The sequence below is a fragment of the Vidua chalybeata genome, chromosome 3 (assembly GCF_026979565.1).
Source record: "Vidua chalybeata isolate OUT-0048 chromosome 3, bVidCha1 merged haplotype, whole genome shotgun sequence".
Lineage (NCBI taxonomy): Eukaryota > Metazoa > Chordata > Aves > Passeriformes > Viduidae > Vidua > Vidua chalybeata.
Genome location: NC_071532.1, coordinates 31073426 through 31089950, shown reverse-complemented (window position 1 = coordinate 31089950; position 16525 = coordinate 31073426). Strand labels below are relative to the sequence as shown.

The window sequence follows — 16525 nt, the reverse complement described above, 5'->3', positions numbered from 1 at the left end:
TCCGTGTGAGGCAGTAGGGACGGCAGGGCCTCGCAGATCAGCCTAGGGGAGGCTCTGCTGTTGAAGCCTGACCTTGGCCGGTGGCTTCCATCCGCGGTGCCGATCCAGGGAAAACCGGGCTGCGTGTGCCCCTGCCCTCCGTGGGGCCCCGAAACTGGCACGTTTCGGAGCGGTGTACAGGAGGAGGTGACCCGTGGGGACTCCCACGGATCTCGTATTGCCACAGCCCCGCTGACTGTCGAGCCTCGGGAAGTCCGACCTCCCTCGTGGAGCTCCGGGCCGGCACCCGCGGCGGGGGCAGGAGGCGGGCCGGCCCCTCCCGGGGGTGGGCAGCGGGCGGGGCGCGGCGGCTCCTCCTCGCCGGGCCGGGGTTAGTTTCGGAGCGGAGCCGGGGGTGGAGGCGGCAGGAGAGCGGCTCTCGGTGGGAACAAAGCGGAGGGCGGGCGGTGAGGCTGGGCCGAGCCGGGTGCCTCCCGCAACAGGTCGTCCCGGCGGCAGCGCAGCCCCTCCGCCCCCCCGCGCCGCCGCTCCCCGCGCCGGGTGGCGGGGCCGGCACCGGCCGCCCCCATGCGGTTCGGCTCCAAGATGATGCCGGTGAGTTCCGGGCCGCGGCGAGCGGAAAGTTGGAGCGGGGCAGCGGGAGGGAAAATGGATCCTGCGGACGTGGAGGGGGGCGGGAGGCGACCCTCTTTCCCTTCGGCATTCCCTGCCCGCTTTCCCCCGCTCGGTCCGGGCTCCGCGGCCGCGCAGGGGCTTCCCCTCCCCCTCCCAGGTTTTCCTTTTCTTCCTCTTTCACGCCGGGATCAACTTGTTAGACGGCCCCGCTGGAGCCGAGCCAGGGCCGGGGGGGCCGCGGGGCCTCGGCAGCAGCGCGGGGTGGAGGGGGACCCGCAGCGCCCGGGGCTTTTCCTTCGCCGTATTCCCGGGGGATAAGGCTTCCCCGCCAGGGCTGCTCGCCCCGCTCCCGCAGGCTAAACGGGCACTTCGTCTGGATCCTGCTTTCTTCTTCTTTTTCTTCTGTTGGTTGATTTTTTTTTTTTGGTACCAATTTCTTAAAGTTGGTTTGAGCCGTGCTGCTTCTGGCGGGTGCGGGTGGCTTTGCTTTGGAGTGCCCGGGCTCCCAGGGGAAGATGGTGTCCGCGTTGTTTACGGTTCAGAGTGCCTGCGAGCTCCCGGGGCAGGTATTCCCGACCTCGGCCGGGAGAGTTTCGGGAGATGTTGGCGGCGGTGTGTGCTAAACCTGCCCGGCTCTGGGAGGTGTCTCTGTTCTAACACTTTCAAAGGGCACGCGGAGCACCACCTCCTCTAAGGAGTTTTACCATGAATTTTAAAACTGCATCGTTTTTGTCAGCTGCGGTTGGATGAAAGCAAAGCCCAGCAGCTTTTCCTTAGTTTCCAGCGCAGTATATGTGAAAGCGGTGACGTAAAATAGTTTCCTTTGAAAGTACACCTGCCACTAAATACCTGGGTGTAGTGGCAGGGATGCCCCGTGAAATCCATATTCTGTTGTTCTGATCGACTGGAGTATGTACAAAAAATCCGACAAGCTTAATGCCTATTTAGTCCGAGTTGAGGGTGCTTTCAAGTGTTCTCTATGCCGTCCTCCCCCGGGCGATGTGGCCTGTCTTACCCAGTAGCTTTGCACGCATAGGTGGTTCTTTCAACAGCATTCTTGTATTAATGATTATTTCTAGTTTAACTCTTCAAGGAACTGACTGAAGCAAGCAAAAAAGGACCGACCTGTACTGAAAGGTGAAACTGGGAATCTGTGCTGGAAGGATGTGGGTGTTTCAGGGAAGCTTGTTTTGCTATAGGTGTGAGGTTCTTCCTCTGCAATTAGGAGGAAATAATGAGCGATAATTTGATCTCGCAGAACACTAGAGAAGGCTGGGTGACGATTGCTCTAGCTAATGAGGGAGGAACAGACAGAATATGAACCCAACTAGATTAAATAGCCAAAGTGTTGTGCAACAGTGGTGTCTGCCGGTAAAAACTTAGCAAAACAAGCAGTAAACATAACAAGATGTTAATTTAATCCATGTCAAAACTGAGCTAGGTAAGCGCCCTCATATATCAGTGAAATCTTCAAGAGATGCTGTTGCTGGTGAGTTCCTTGTCACTGAGTTCAAATAAAGGAGAAAACAAGCAGGCGCAGTCTTTCCCCATCAGCATTTACAGGTGACAAGTTCCAGAGTATGCATTGCCCCGGTGGCTCAGACTTCTCTTTGGTTTATGACTCAACTCATTAGGGATTCTGGTTTTTAACACGTAAATAAAGGGATGAATACGGCCTTTTCACATTGTGTTTACAGCGAATAATGAAAGAATTATGAGGGTCGAAAGTGGCTTAAGGAATAAAAATGTAACTATTTTGAGTATAAGAACTTTTAAATCAGCTTAAAAAGCTTTTCTCCATATTTCCTCGTTGTTTTATAGTTAATAAAAAAAATAACATTTCTCTTTTCACAAAAAATGAAAAGTTTGAGATGGGCAGAGAAGGAGAGTTTGAAGAAGGGAGGGAACAGGACATAAGGATTCTTTTATTTTTTCAGTAGTACAATGTCCATAACTTCAGTATCTTTTTTCTTCATTGTTTGAATTAGAAGTAGTAGGCTGGCCCTAAACCATCTACAAAATGTTTTGTTTTTTAGAGTTTAAGATTACGCCTTCTTTTCCCCACCCTGCAAATAAAATCATGTGTATATGATTTTTAACTCTCAGCTCCAGGTCCATCTCCTGTGCTCCAGAATAGAGCTTGGGCAAAGGATTAAACAACACAGTTTGTTCCCCAAGTGGGAAATACAAGCAACGTGAGCTCGGCCAGGAATTCACCTCTGAGCATCTGCCAGGGGAAAGCTGGGAAATTGCTGTAGCAGCATAACTACTCATGCTCTTGGGAGACTACCCTGAAATGGGAATGTTTTCCTTGTGGTAATGACAGATAGGAGCTAAACTGCTGCTGTAACCATATGTCAGGGCAATGGGATTGAAAGTCTGCACGAGGGTGTACTAAGAAGTAATTTGTGTGTAGCTGTACTGATGAAGGTAATAACAGGGTTAATGCTGGCAAGCTGTGTGAGGTTGTCTCACCTTTCATCTGTGAAGGCTTGTGGGAGTGTGACTGGTACTGTTAAGTAGGGAAAAGGAGCTGGAAACACTTTCTAAAATAGCATATTTTTCCACAGCATAATTGGTATCTCTCCTTTTATTTTACATTATTACCCTAAAAAGGAGCATGTATTGAGAAATAATTTGGGTCATTATGCATGCTGGATAAATGTTTGGGGTTTTTTTTTCTGTCAGAATGTGGAATGTGGTAGATTGAGCTACCCTTTAATACCCAGAGAACTTTTTAAATCAAACCCCCTTGATCTAGATAAGGATTCATTTTTTTCAGTTTGAATTATGTGCATTGGTTACTGGGGGCCTCCTGGATCCAGACCAGCAGCTATATTGTTAGGGACTAACTTGGCAAACTGGAGAGCACTTTAGTTCCTTAGTAAGTTTTGCCTTCTACCATCAGAAATGACTGAAATGTCTGACACTGAAGTTCTTGATAACTTCAAGTTCTTTTCTAATCAAGTTAAGCTTTCAAGTGTAACACTGCAACTTTGATACCACAAGGAGTAGTGCTTTCCTTCTAAAGTCTAGCATCTTGTCCCGAGGGATCTTCTTGGAGTTGCCACATCCAGTGAGCACTTCAAGTACATATTTTCATTGCAGAATGCTCACTAGTTTGTGGATATGTGTACATTTTACTTCTCAGAACTGCCATATGGATTCTGATTTACTGAGGTAGTCTAGTAGTAGCCTGTCTTTGGGAATTTTTGTCGGAAATGCTTTTCTGGTTTAACTAAAGAACTTTTAGCAGAAGTGAATCTCTTGGGCTTTGTAAGATAAGCAGCTGTAAGTTTATAAACAAACTGACACCCAGCAGAGTTTAGCTGTAGGATCTCAGTTCTGTTCCTGTGGTCTTTTAATTATTTCTCTCTGATCAGGTTTATCAGTCATTAACACTGTTTTCCTTGGCCCTTTTCGTGGATTTCAGTGCACGAATGGGGTTTCAGACTGTGAGCTCTTCAAAGAATATGCTGCATATCTTCATCTAATTGGAGGATTTAGTTTATTAAGTGTTCTTTTAACTGAATATCCACTTAATGTTAATAATTTTAAAGTTTTAATATTATATTCAAACACTTTAATGTGGTACTCAGTGTTTAAGTATTCTGTCTAGAATGCTAAATAAAGCTTAGGTGATTGTTTTGCTGTGCTGTCTTAGCTCTAAACTTCTCAAACCTCTTGCACTTCTCTTACAGACTCTGACCTCTTGTTATGCAAAATAGAAAACACTGCCTTGAGGTTCCCAGAGTGCTCTTTTCCCCGTCCCTTTGCTTCATGCTGTTACAACAGATATTTTTTACTTCTATTCACTGAATAATTGTCCCAGGAGTAGTTTTAAATGCATTTACTTTCTCCTATGTCTTTTTTTAATACCATAGCACTCTGCCTGCAGTTTGTGTTACAATACACAGCAGTGTGTTAATATCTTTGTTTCTTTGTGTGGCTTTTATCAGACTTGGGGGAAGGGCAATATTACAAATTCATACCAGATCAAGCTGTGGAGACCATGGGAATAGTTAATTATGCCTCTTCAGATCTATTGAACAGTTCAGGGGCTGAGTGCCTCGTGGGGCTCTTGCATTTACAGTTTCAAGGGCTAATATGCTGTCATGAAGTTTGGGATGGATGGATAAATCACAGACTTTTGTTTTGTCTTCTCCTTCCTAGTGTTGTCAGATGGGCTCTCTGCTTTTTTGGTAAGCAGATCTGCTTTGTGGGATTAATTTACACCCAAGTTAGTTGGACTTTAAAAGAGGCAGGTATAAAGGTTATTTACACAGAATAAACTAGCGGGATGGCAGTGTGCCTAGCATTCCTTTCAAATTATTGATGGAGAAACAGTCTTGAAAGTGCTCCATTTGTCTGGCTTCTGTCCTTGTTAGCAGCCTGCCTTGGGGACTCCTTTCTCTCCCACTGTGTGTGTTATGGAGCTTGTTTAATTATGTGCAGAGTTGTGCCTTGCTGCTATACAGCCTCCCTGGAGAAGGAGTCGGGGAATCCTGAGAAGACTGGCTCAGGCTGCCTCCTATGGCTTGGTGGCATAGCTGAAGAAGGACTTCTTGCTTCCTTTTGCATGTGCCCACTGACAACAAAGGAACCACCAAGATCCTTTTAAAGTCTGGGCTTTCACCATCTTGTGAAAAGTAAAACTTACTCAGTGCTCTGGAAACTGGAGGATGCTCCTATTCAGGAGGTAATGAGCAGATAAAACTTCTCTTTGCTCTCAGTTTTGTTATCTTGAGGCCTGGTTTCTGTCAGCTTAGTCACTTGTGAGTCAAGCAAAGTCTTTTTGATCTTCAGTTCCCAAACAGTGGGATGATACTGTGAGTAAAGGTCACCAGAAATCCTGGACATCATGTGAAGTGTACTTAATTATCTTAGTCACTACTGCTTAACTGGTTTAGAGGTTTCAGACTTTTCTGTGGAACATGAAAGATCTGAAATGTTGTTTAAAACAGTGTTAGATAACTTGCTGTAGTTTGGGATAAATGTTCATGGAGAGGGAACGGTGAGTTGGGGACAGAACAGCAACTGTGTCTCTGACGTGTTAAAGGGCACAAAGTTGTCTTCTGCTTTTGCTGTTTGCATTTAGTTAATCATTAACATTCAGGATCTTGCAGCTGCTGTTTAGAGTTAGTCATGCACGTGTACTCATTGGTTATTTCACCATAGGGATGGTATTATGTGGATGTTGAATCCACTGGTGTCTTAAGGATGATCTCTTTGGTTTTTGTTTCTGTGGCGGTAATACCAAGAATTTTTTTTTACTGAGCTGGTAATGTAGTTTCTGTACAATTTTTTTCTATACTGCTGTGATGCTTCCTGGTTTTAATCTGATATGAATCTTTGATAGATGGCTGTACTACCTTTTCCTGTTGTTTATTTTAAAAAGGAAGATTAGGGGAAAACTTTGTGCATTTATCTAGGGTTTTGCGTTTTTTTTTTTAAACCCTATTCATATGTTTATTTCATCCTTCTGCAAAGCAAAGCATAGACATTTTAAAATCTAGCTTGTACTGCCGTTATCACTTATTCTATGTGGTTGTCTTGATAATCAAATTGATTCTTTAAAGCCTTTATCTGCAGTGTACCTGGGTTATAATACCCAAACTCATGTAAAAACGTGGACATGTTCCCACAGAATTGACAAGAAGATGACTTTAAAGGTTCTGACATTATTTATTCTGTACCAAACATTTGATCTGTAAAATGCAAATTGCTATGATCATAACTTTGAATAAAGTGAGCAGAAGCTACAAGGAGGTCAAGCCATTTGTTAGAGGTCATGCAGTGAGTTCAGCCTGGGATGTGGAGGACCTGTAGAGTCAAACCAACTGGTACATTGTGGTGCAGCTGGAATACAGGTCTGTCATATCCAACATCAGCATTTAAATGATTTGTAGGGTTAGTCACAAATGGGAAGAGAACTCTGGTGGTAATTCTTTGTGTTCCATGCTTGAGAATGGGCCCTGAAAGAGATGCTTCTTCACAAATCCTTTACAAGTGTATATAAAATAAATATTCTTGCTTCATTGATTAAGATGTATCTTGGATAAGAAGCAATATATGAGGTTTGTTTTGGTTTTTTGTTGAATAAATTAGGAGATTTTCGTTGATGTTTGATACTTCTATTTTGTGAAACTTAACTACTTAAGGAGTAATTTAGATCTAAGTTTAGATTACTGGTTTTCCTCTATTTCATTAGGGTGTTAAATCCCATTGTTTCTTTGAATTGAAAGCTAAGGGTGAGTTTCTGGAATTGTGTATTTTTCTTAGCTAAATTTTCCTTCTGTCATTTAAAAGAGTAAAATCCTTTTTTTTTTTTTAATGTATTTGAGCTCTGTTCTGCACCAAACCACAGTGTAGCAGCAGCCTGTGAGTGTGTGGAAGGGGAGCTGGAAGGCTCCACATAAGCACTTGTGTTCTCAAGGTGTGGAGGCTCGACCTTCTACAAGGTGACTGTCCCCTTCCTGAGTTTCAGTAGCCACAAGCCTCTTCTGCAAGACACAGGAATCTCACCCTCCTATTCCTTAATTTTGCTGAACAAAGCTGAAGTTGTGCAACTTGGCTGGGCTAGCAAATAATATGAATTTAGAGGAGGGCTTTTACTCCTTGTAGCTGGGTCCCTTACTCAGCTGTTTCTGTCATACCTGTGCACAGTTATAACTTGCTAATTTCCCTGCTGCCTGAGGGTGGTGGCTTGTCTAGTGCACTTTCTTTTTTATTATTTTTTTAGGAGTGTGTGCAAAGATATTTTTTCACTCTGCTGTCCATCATATGTATTTGCTGTCCTGAATGCGGAGACTTACCTAGGTCAGTATCTGAGTCATGCAGAGCAGTGATTGTTAGCTCCTGCCTGACTTCTCCAGACAAGTGAAATCCTTTCCTGCCATCTTTGGATATCCTAAGCCAGGGAAGACCCTCTAAAGGATGGCACTCCTGGAATTTGTTAGAGCTTCTCTGGTCTCAGCTGTAATACAACTGTGTGTCTCTCAATATAATCAAGTGTTCAGGAGAAGGTGACCTAGCAAGGAATGACATTTCTGGCTGTAACGGAGTGAGGGAGCTGTCACTGAGTCGCGCAAGGGACCAGGCAAAAAGAACCAGACCTCCCAGGAAAATGGCAGGAAGCTCTCCTGTGAAATACCAAGGTGGCAAAGGGACTCTGCCATGGCTCGTGTCCAGGCCATGTTCCTGAAGAGTGTTGCTGTCCTGTCATGCTGCCCTGTAGCCTCTCCATGCTGCATCTTCCAGCCTTTTGAGAACACATTCTGCTACAAGGGAAGGTTTGTGCAGGGAAGCCATGGACACAGCACTCTGTGCTTCTTGCCTCTGCACTGCTGTGCCTCTCTGTTGTCCATAGATCTTGCCCACAAGGCCCTTCTCAGAGTGATTTACCAGTGTTGCATGAAAAAAGTTATTTAGGGTACTTTTCTTACAGATAGTATTTAGCAGTGTTGGCTAAGAGAGGATTCTCTACCTCTAGGGAAGCTGAATGAGCAGCCAAGTAGTACCAGGCTGAAAGGGACAACTTCTGAAGCTTTTGAAGCAAGAGGAGCCTGGCATAATATGAATTATATTTATTTAAACTCTGCTCTGTTTAATTCATTTAAAATAGGTGTGACAGACATCACCTAAGCAACCACCATTCTGTACAGCACTGTCTTGTTCACTGTCATGACTTTGGTGGCAAACTGTAAAGCCAAAAGCCACCCAGCAAGCTCTGCTGCCTTGCCCTGCTGAAGTGTTCTCCCTTCACTTCTCAGCTGGTGTGTCTGCTCAGAGCCTGCTATTGCCTGGAAAGAGCTGTGGGGAGTGAGCAGCACTTAAATAAAACCTGTCAGACAGTGATCAGCTCTACAATCTGCCACCCTTCTGCAGCATCTGCTAGAGCGCCTGAGGGTTCGGGATACAAGTTAAAGTGTGTAGAGCTCCCCATCACAGGAGCAAAGGTTGGATCAAGCAGGTTGCTTGGGCTCATGGGCTGATAGAAAGGATAAGATTTCTCCTTCCCAATTCTGCTGTAGGTTTACATATCCTGTCACTGTAAAGTGGTTGGCTAAGACTGTCTGGCCATCCATCATTTCCCGTGTTGGACTAGCCCCACTGATGCCTTTTAACCTGCAAAATAACAGAGATCCATCTGTTCTGTTGCAAATGCTCAGTGTGTCCTTTGTGCCAACTGAATGGATGCTGCTTCAGTTACTAATGACTTCCTGTGTGCTTGCAGCCCAGAAGAAGTAGGACAAAACCCCTCCTTTGTGGCTTTGAATAATAATATCAGCTGTTGTCAAATAGGTGTGATCACCAAGCACAGGCATTTCATGCTGGCCGTCTTTGGCGTGGCTGGTGGCTGTGTTGGTTGTGTGCATTGCCGTGTGTCCTGGCAGTCACCTGGATGTGACAAGTGAAGGTCATTCCCATGCAGCAGGAGTGTGTACCCACCCAGAGCTGGTGCTGAATTGGGAAGGGCTTCTGCAAAGCACCTTCTGCAAAGGTGTGGTGTGACATTACACCTAATTAATTTAATGGTAGGATGCTGCTCAAATGGATGGTCTTGTTCCTTTGGTTTCCATCCACACCCAAAGCCACATGTCTTTTGTAGCTTCCCCTTGAATTTAGGAAGACTTGAGTGATGGTTTGTAGGAAATGCTGCCTGCACTAAAGGCAAAAAGGAACGAAAAGACTTCCATGGTGGAAGTGATTTGTCATGGGGCTGTGCAATCAGAAATAACGGGTGGATTTGGGAGGATCATGGTGTGCCTCAGCTCAGCATTTAGGTTAGCTGAGCTGGAGCAGTCTCCCTTGAGAGTTGGTAATACAGGGGAATTTCTCCACCATCTTTGTGTATTGTCACTCACTGCAAGGATTAAGTTGGACTAACAAAAACATATAATTTACTCTGGTGATATTTAGGAAATGTAACAAGGAAGCCTCTACATTGTAACAGCAAATATGTAGGAAAGGAGAGGGGACTTTGAAAGTGGTAAATAGGCACACTATTGTGATGTGTGGTCTGAAATTCCTAGTTTGGGTTGGTTTGTTTTGTTTTTCGCTTGTCCTGCAGGTAGATGGCTGAAGAGCACATTCTGGAATTGCAGCATAAAGGAGATGTCAACCCAGCCTGTGGTGTGCTAAAATGCCTCTGAATTTGCTATTGTAGTAATGCACTTTAAGGTACCAGACTGGCCAGCTTGCATGACAGAACAGCTCAATGTGTCCTGTGACTTTCCCCACACTGGAATTAATCTGTGTGGTTAAACATGTCATTGTTTCAGATGCCAGAAATGGTGTGTCCTCTGACCTACCTGTGTGTCATGAGTGTTTGGGTTTAGAGTGTTTTATGGCGGTAGGACACAGGTTTTGACAGCTGTTTTCCTAGAGGAGTGACTAATACAATGTGTTTTCAAAAGTGTTTGGCACAGAGCTCTGTGAAGTTGCTGGTTTTGGAGTAAATGAGTGTTCTATGATTTTTTTTTTCCCCTGACTTGCTACATGATTTGTTGTGTGTTGCTATTACATAACAAATCTTCTGCTCTCTTGTTCTTTTTTTAATACTGTTTTAGATACATTGATTCACAAAAAAAGAAAATTCCTCTCTTCTGCTTCTATACCCTGCCCTCTCCCATGGGTGCTCCCATCAGCACAGCCCCCTAGTATCAGTAAATAGAATTTAAGTAATAAATGTGTTTGATGTATGGGTAGGCACATGCTGTATGATAAATGTGACTTTGCCTTGCGTGTTCGGGTGGGCTGAGGTGGAGTTGCTTCCTGGTGTGAATGTCGATTGTCTTTTTATTGGTGAAATTATTACGTGTTGGCTGGAAAAGCAGAAAAGGAGAGTTTTTAAACCCAGGAAGAGTTGGTGTCTTAGGCAGTGGGAGGTGTGGTGTGGGTGGGAAAGGTGCCAGATCCTGTGATAGCCTGTGTTGTTTACGTGTAGGTGGTATTAAATATGCTTTTATCTCTGATGCACATCTATTTTTGCTTTTCTCCAGGAAGAGTCTTGTCTGTACAAAATCTTTTTTTATTACCAGGACAAACACTGGACTTTCTTTTCATTGTGAGAAAGTACGTGCATTTTAAAGGACTGTCTTGAGATGTGTAATTCTCCCAAGTCCCGATAAGGAGTACTTACTGTGGCCCTTTTTTGGCCTCTGGCCGTGTAGGAGTCTGAGAGAACCATAACACTTATTCCCAATGGGGGGAAGCTCTATTACAGCAAGAGTAGCCTACTTTCTTTTTTATTTTCCTTTATGAAGTTATAACTACTTTTTTTTTTCTTTTGTACAAAGACTTCCTCTGGGTTTGACTTAAGTACAGAAAATTGAGATGATTCAGGCTTAAGCCTGAGTTCATAACCCCACTCATTATGCTTGGATGTTGCCTTGGCTTTAGGATTGTTGGGAACAGCCCATGTTTTGATACTGAAGAATGGAAGGAGGAGAAACTGGAACCCCCTGTGATTATGTTGTAGGAGTTGGACTGTTCCCCTTTTCTGTAGTATGTATCTATTGTAAGAACTACAAGGTATAATTTTTTATCTGCCTGAAAAATAACATTAATTTCATTCTGCTTGTGTATGAAATGTTTATAACTTGGTGCTGAATGCAGATGAGGCAGAGTCTGCCTGAAGGGGCAAACCTCCAAAGATCCAATTCTCCTTTGCTGGCTCCAGGAGAAGGAGGAGCAAGCTGCAAGTAGGACACCAACAGTACAAGCCCAAACACCATGTGTGGGCTTGCTTTTCTGACAGTCAGCTTACAGGAGTTGATGGTAAAGTGTCCAACAGTGCAAAATGGTGCCTGCAAGGAGCCACGAGGAAGGGTTTGGGGAGAAAGGGTATTTTGGGGTGGAAGAGAATATGCTGAAGGTGAGGAGCTACACAAATGGCAGTGACAGGGATCTGTGAACATGCTGCTGTGTGGTGTAATATGAAGAATATATGCAGAGTTTGTTTACTCTGGATTTCTGGAGTTGTTTAACTACATTGGTGCAAATTCAAGTGGATTCAGGTCTGAGCAGAATGAGCTATAGATGATTGGTGTTGGCAAATGTGGGTGCTCAGTAAAAGGCTGTGGTTTCCTACATGTGTTACTGAAATGTATTTTATATCTCTTACAGGCCAATTTGTTTGGTTTTTATCCTTGTATTGGGTTTCTACAGCCAGGTTTTGGTGGGGAGTGGCTTCTGTGAGAAACTGCCAGAAGCTTCCTCCATGTCCAGCAGAGCCAGCTGCAAGATGGACCCACCGCTGGCTAAAGCTGGACCAGTTAGAAATGGTGGCAGCACCTCTGGGATAACATATTTAGGAAGAAGAAAAAAAAAAAGATACTGTGCAGATGTAGTAATGGCTGGAGAAGAGCAAAGTGAGAATATATGAGAAGAACCACTCTGCAGACACCAGGTCAGCTCAGAGGAGGGGGAGGAGGTGCTCCAGGCACTGGGAGTGAGATTCCCTGGCAGCCTGTGGTGAATTCATGACTGTGGTGGGGCACACAGGTGGTGCCCCTGCAGCTCTTGGAGGTCCATGGGGATGCAGAGATCCACCTGCAGCCTATGGAGGAGACCCACACCAGAGCAGGGGGATGCCTCAGAGGAGGCTGTGAATGGGCTCTGAACCTGTGGGAGGCCTGTGGTAGAAGAGGCTCCTGGGAGGGACCCCTCACTGGGGCAGGAGAAGGACTTCTCTCCCTGAGCAGCAGCAGGAACAACATGTGATGAGCTGACCACAATCACTATTCCCATCTCCCTGCACCACTGGGGTGGAAGGGTGGGAGAAAGGTCTTATTGTACTTCTTATTTTCCTGCTCTGAATTTTTTAATCATAAATCCAGTTAATATCTCTAATTTGAATCTGTTTTGCCTGTGACGTTATTTGGGGAGTGATCTTCAGCTTCTTATCTCAACATATGAATCCTTCATTATATTTTGTCTCCCTCATTCATTTGCAGAGGGGAGTATTAGAGAGGCTTCAATGGGTGCCTGGCATCCAGCCAGTGTCAACCCACTACAAACTCTTAGATTTTTTTTTTTCCTACTAAATGCTGATGTTGCAATAGATACTTACAGTGTAAAAGTATGGATGCCTTTAAAAGCCACCTCTGTTTGAGATTTTCTTGCCATGTGTGATACGTGGTAGCTCAGCCAAGGAATGGGGAGTTCTGTTATGTTGCTCCTGTGCTGAGTGTTCATCCAAAATAGTGAGCTTTATTTGCCTAGACCTTTATGGTGTCTGGCTTGTGGGAGGACATTTGCTTTTTTGTGTATGGAAATGCCTGAAGAAAAATGTCAAGTTGGAAAACATAACTTGGGTTCAAAGTAAAAGTCTTCATTTGGAAAGCTCTCTTAAAGACTGGGTGCATAATGCTCAGCAGAAAGAAGGGGGGATGTAGGTCAGGAATCTTGTGTTTACCGGTCCTGATAGACTTCACAAAATCAAAATTGCTAATCTAAGATAATGATTTTCTACAAGATTTGGCAGGAAAATTGTTATTGCATATTCCTCATTAGTAAGTCTGAACTGCAGTGCTGAGTTCTGTTGTTGAGGTTGCAGTCCATGGAGTAGAATGAGAGCAAACATCCATCCATTAATTTCAGACAGTAACAATACTTGGCCAGAACTCAGGCTGTTTCCCTTGTAGCTCTTCAGATTCCCATCATGATGATTCAGATGCCTGATAGTGAGATGTAATGTGGCATTTGTGCTATAGCCTTTGCTCAGTTGAACTAGCATATACCATAAGCAGATGGCTTTCATTCTGTTCTCTCTACAGTAAGGATAAGAGGGAGGAGGGAAAAAAAAAAAAAGGGGAAAGCTTTCTCTTTGCAGCTTTCAGCTCATTTTCCCCATCCCTTCCTCGAAGTATACATAGATGTATGTTGTATTTTAAGTCCTGGAAAATTGACATTTTTGCTAAAGATAAAATACAAATGCATAACAAACTTATTCTTTAAAGTAGAAACTACCATACCATTGAGAGTAAAGGCTCAGTCTTGTTTTCTGCTGTGATACAATGAAAAGGGAAAAGGGCTGTGCTTTATATAGACTGGGAATAATCTGAACAATCCCATGGTGCTTCCTACTGTACTCCACCTACCTTGCATCATAACTTCCTTTCTCGTATTTATGGCCCAAAGCCAGTGCAAAGTAAACGGAGTAGTGTGTGCGGAGGGCGAGATGGCAAGAGCTGAACTCCATGCGTTTGGGTGTGGCTGGAGGCAAGTACTAAACTTTACTCTGCATTTCTATTGAACCCTTACTGAGCTGCTGAATGTGAAAAGGATCAGGGATAGCAGTCATACCATGTGCTTGTGTTCTAGTAAGTCTATTCTTATCTTTTGCTTACCTTAATCTTCTGCTTACCTTAATCTTTAGGCGCAATAAGTGAGGATGTTGCCTATCGAAGGACAGTTCTCAGGTTCTGAGGAACTTCATGCGGAAGAATTACCGAATTACTCTATTGTTGCGGTATACTTTGCACTGAATGGAGAGTCGTAACTGTGTACCAGCTCTGGCTGCTGCTTCTCAGAATAGGAAAATGTGCTGTTGTGCAGGCTGTCTTCTGTTGTTTAGAAAGTTCCATCAAGTCAGCAAAAATATCTGTTTTAGCCACTGATTTCTTTGTAGCCATATGGGAAGGTGCAGCATCATTGCTCCCACTAGGTAAGATGCAAGACTTCAATTTAAAACTCTTTGTGTGGAGGGGTTTTGTATTTATCAGGGAAGACTTAGTACTAGTTTAAACTGTAGGTTAAAGCAGTTATTTCGCATTTCTGTCACTTGTACTTGAAATGTGATAGTTTATTTATTAATTCTAAAATTTCTATGTTGTTAGTTTTCCAGTTAACTAAAACTAGCTTCTAAAATTACATTTTAGTTCAGGATGTAAATTTATAGGAACTGTTTAGGTTTGAAAAGACCTAAAAGAACGACTTTTAATGCCTCCTTAAAATGAGATTTGAGAAAAATTGTTATGCAAGCTAAAGCCATTACTTAGCTGTGTTATGGAAATATAAAATTCTTCAACACAGGTAATGAGTGCTTGAAGGGATTAGGTTTCAGTCTGAAATGCACTAATAAAGAATGTGGTACGGAATTATGTTATTAGCTCTGATACAAGGTAACAAAATGAATCAAATTTTCCAGAGGCAGTATGCTTGTTTGACTATCAAATAATGGGATTGGCGCTGCTATTGCCTTCTTGTGTGCCTCAGTTTCCCCGCCTGTAAAGTAGGAAACTGCTTACTTGTGTCATGACTTCCTGGTTATTAAGTGCTTTGAAGCTGAAGAATACCGTGTGAATAGATGCCACGGTTTGTATTGTATAGTGCATGCTGTGCAGGAAGCCTCCATAAAGTTAGGAATTCAGACAATAGAGAAAAACAGGGTTAAGTTGTTATTTTTTTAATGTATTCTCTTATTGATTATATTTTGTAAGGGACTGAGTTTTGCTGATTGTTGCCCATTGCTGACATTTTATGATCAGAATTAGATCTTTCCCTAGAAATGTGGGGACGGGGGAAATGTGTCCCTTTTAACTCAGGTAGTTTCAAGAATGAATTAAGTGTATTTTAATTTGCATCATGCCCCATATAAGAGTGTTCTTCTGAATATTTGAATCCTGAATACTTGAATGCTATTTTTGTATGAATTACAAAGTGTCCAATTTAGCACCCTTTTAATGCCAAAGATGTGTGACATCAGCTTTATAATAACTAAGGAGTAAGAGAAGTCTGATCCTTGCAGAAACACCATCAAAGCTGAAAAGTAAATTGCATTTCTATTCCCCCCATTTTAATCAATAATTGAGGCCTTCTGATCTAAGGAGAAGAGTGATTCAGGGCCTTTGATGTGGAATGACATCTTGTTGGATGGATGTGAATTATAAGACATGTTTGCTCAGGTTAATTTTTGGAAGCGGTTTCTTCTGGGTTTGGAATTTAAAATTTTTTTTTGTTTTGTTTTGTGTGGCAACAAAGCAGGAGCCAAAATAGAGTGTGGTCCTAGCCTAGCACTTTTACAGAGCTAGCCATTCTTCAATATTTTACTTTCAGTTGAAAATGTATTTGCAGATGTTGAGACCTTTTGTACTTAATATTGGTGTAATTGTATGAAATGATCCCGTTGATGAGCTCAGCAGTGAGTGGGTCAGATTTGCAGGCAAAGGTAAGGCTGTTTGATGTGCAGAAGAGACATGAGGGATTATAAAAGGGCCTGTGATTTGCTTTAATTGATGCCCTCTTCTGTCCTCCTGTTTGGTTGCTTTTCTTACTATACTCCCTGTTCCTGGGTGTGTTACAATCCTGTCTTAATGACTGTAGTTGGAGTTCATTCATAAATAATATGAGTTGAAGCAAAATGATATATTTCATGCTGAGAGTACTCAAAGTTGTACTTCACACCAATGTGAGGTTGTTTTATATTTGTGACTTAAGTGTGGCAGGCTTTTTTGAGACACAAGGTCCTTTATGTTCAGTACTCTGCTTTTCCATCCAGTTGTTTGTAAGTCAAACACTGCAGTCATTCCTTGCAAAAACTCTCCCTTGCTTTAGCTTGTGTGACCTTGGTCTTCCCTCTGATGTCCTTGGTGCAGCCGATCGAACTGCCTCATTTGGTGGCTCCATAACTGCAAACTTCTATTTTCTAAGCTGGAGCAGAGTCAGCTGGAATCTGTGATGTGATTTTAAAAGGAACTGCTTCAGTAGATACACAACACCCCTGGTTTCTCCCAGGTATGTCAAAGTACTGCAGTGCTTTTATATTTAAAAGCTTTTCAGTACCTATAGTGAGCATGGTTTTGGGCTGGGAAAAGGGAGGGAAATCTTTTAGTTTAGACCTTAATTTAGGGATCTGAGTCATGTTCAAGAAATGCTTGGTCTGTTTGCTGGGTATTCATAAAGC

The 16525-nt window shown here is 43.3% G+C and overlaps 1 protein-coding gene across 1 annotated transcript in view; it reads left to right on the top strand.

Moving 5' to 3' along the window:
• Positions 1 to 460: 460 nt before the first annotated feature.
• Positions 461 to 16525, top strand: part of TP53BP2 (tumor protein p53 binding protein 2) — a 51990-nt gene continuing 35925 nt past the window's right edge. Inside the window, exon 1 of the mRNA XM_053939038.1 lies at positions 461 to 594. Coding sequence (XP_053795013.1) covers positions 568 to 594 — 27 coding nt within the window. The 5' untranslated portion in view covers positions 461 to 567. The remainder of the gene's footprint in view (positions 595 to 16525) is intronic.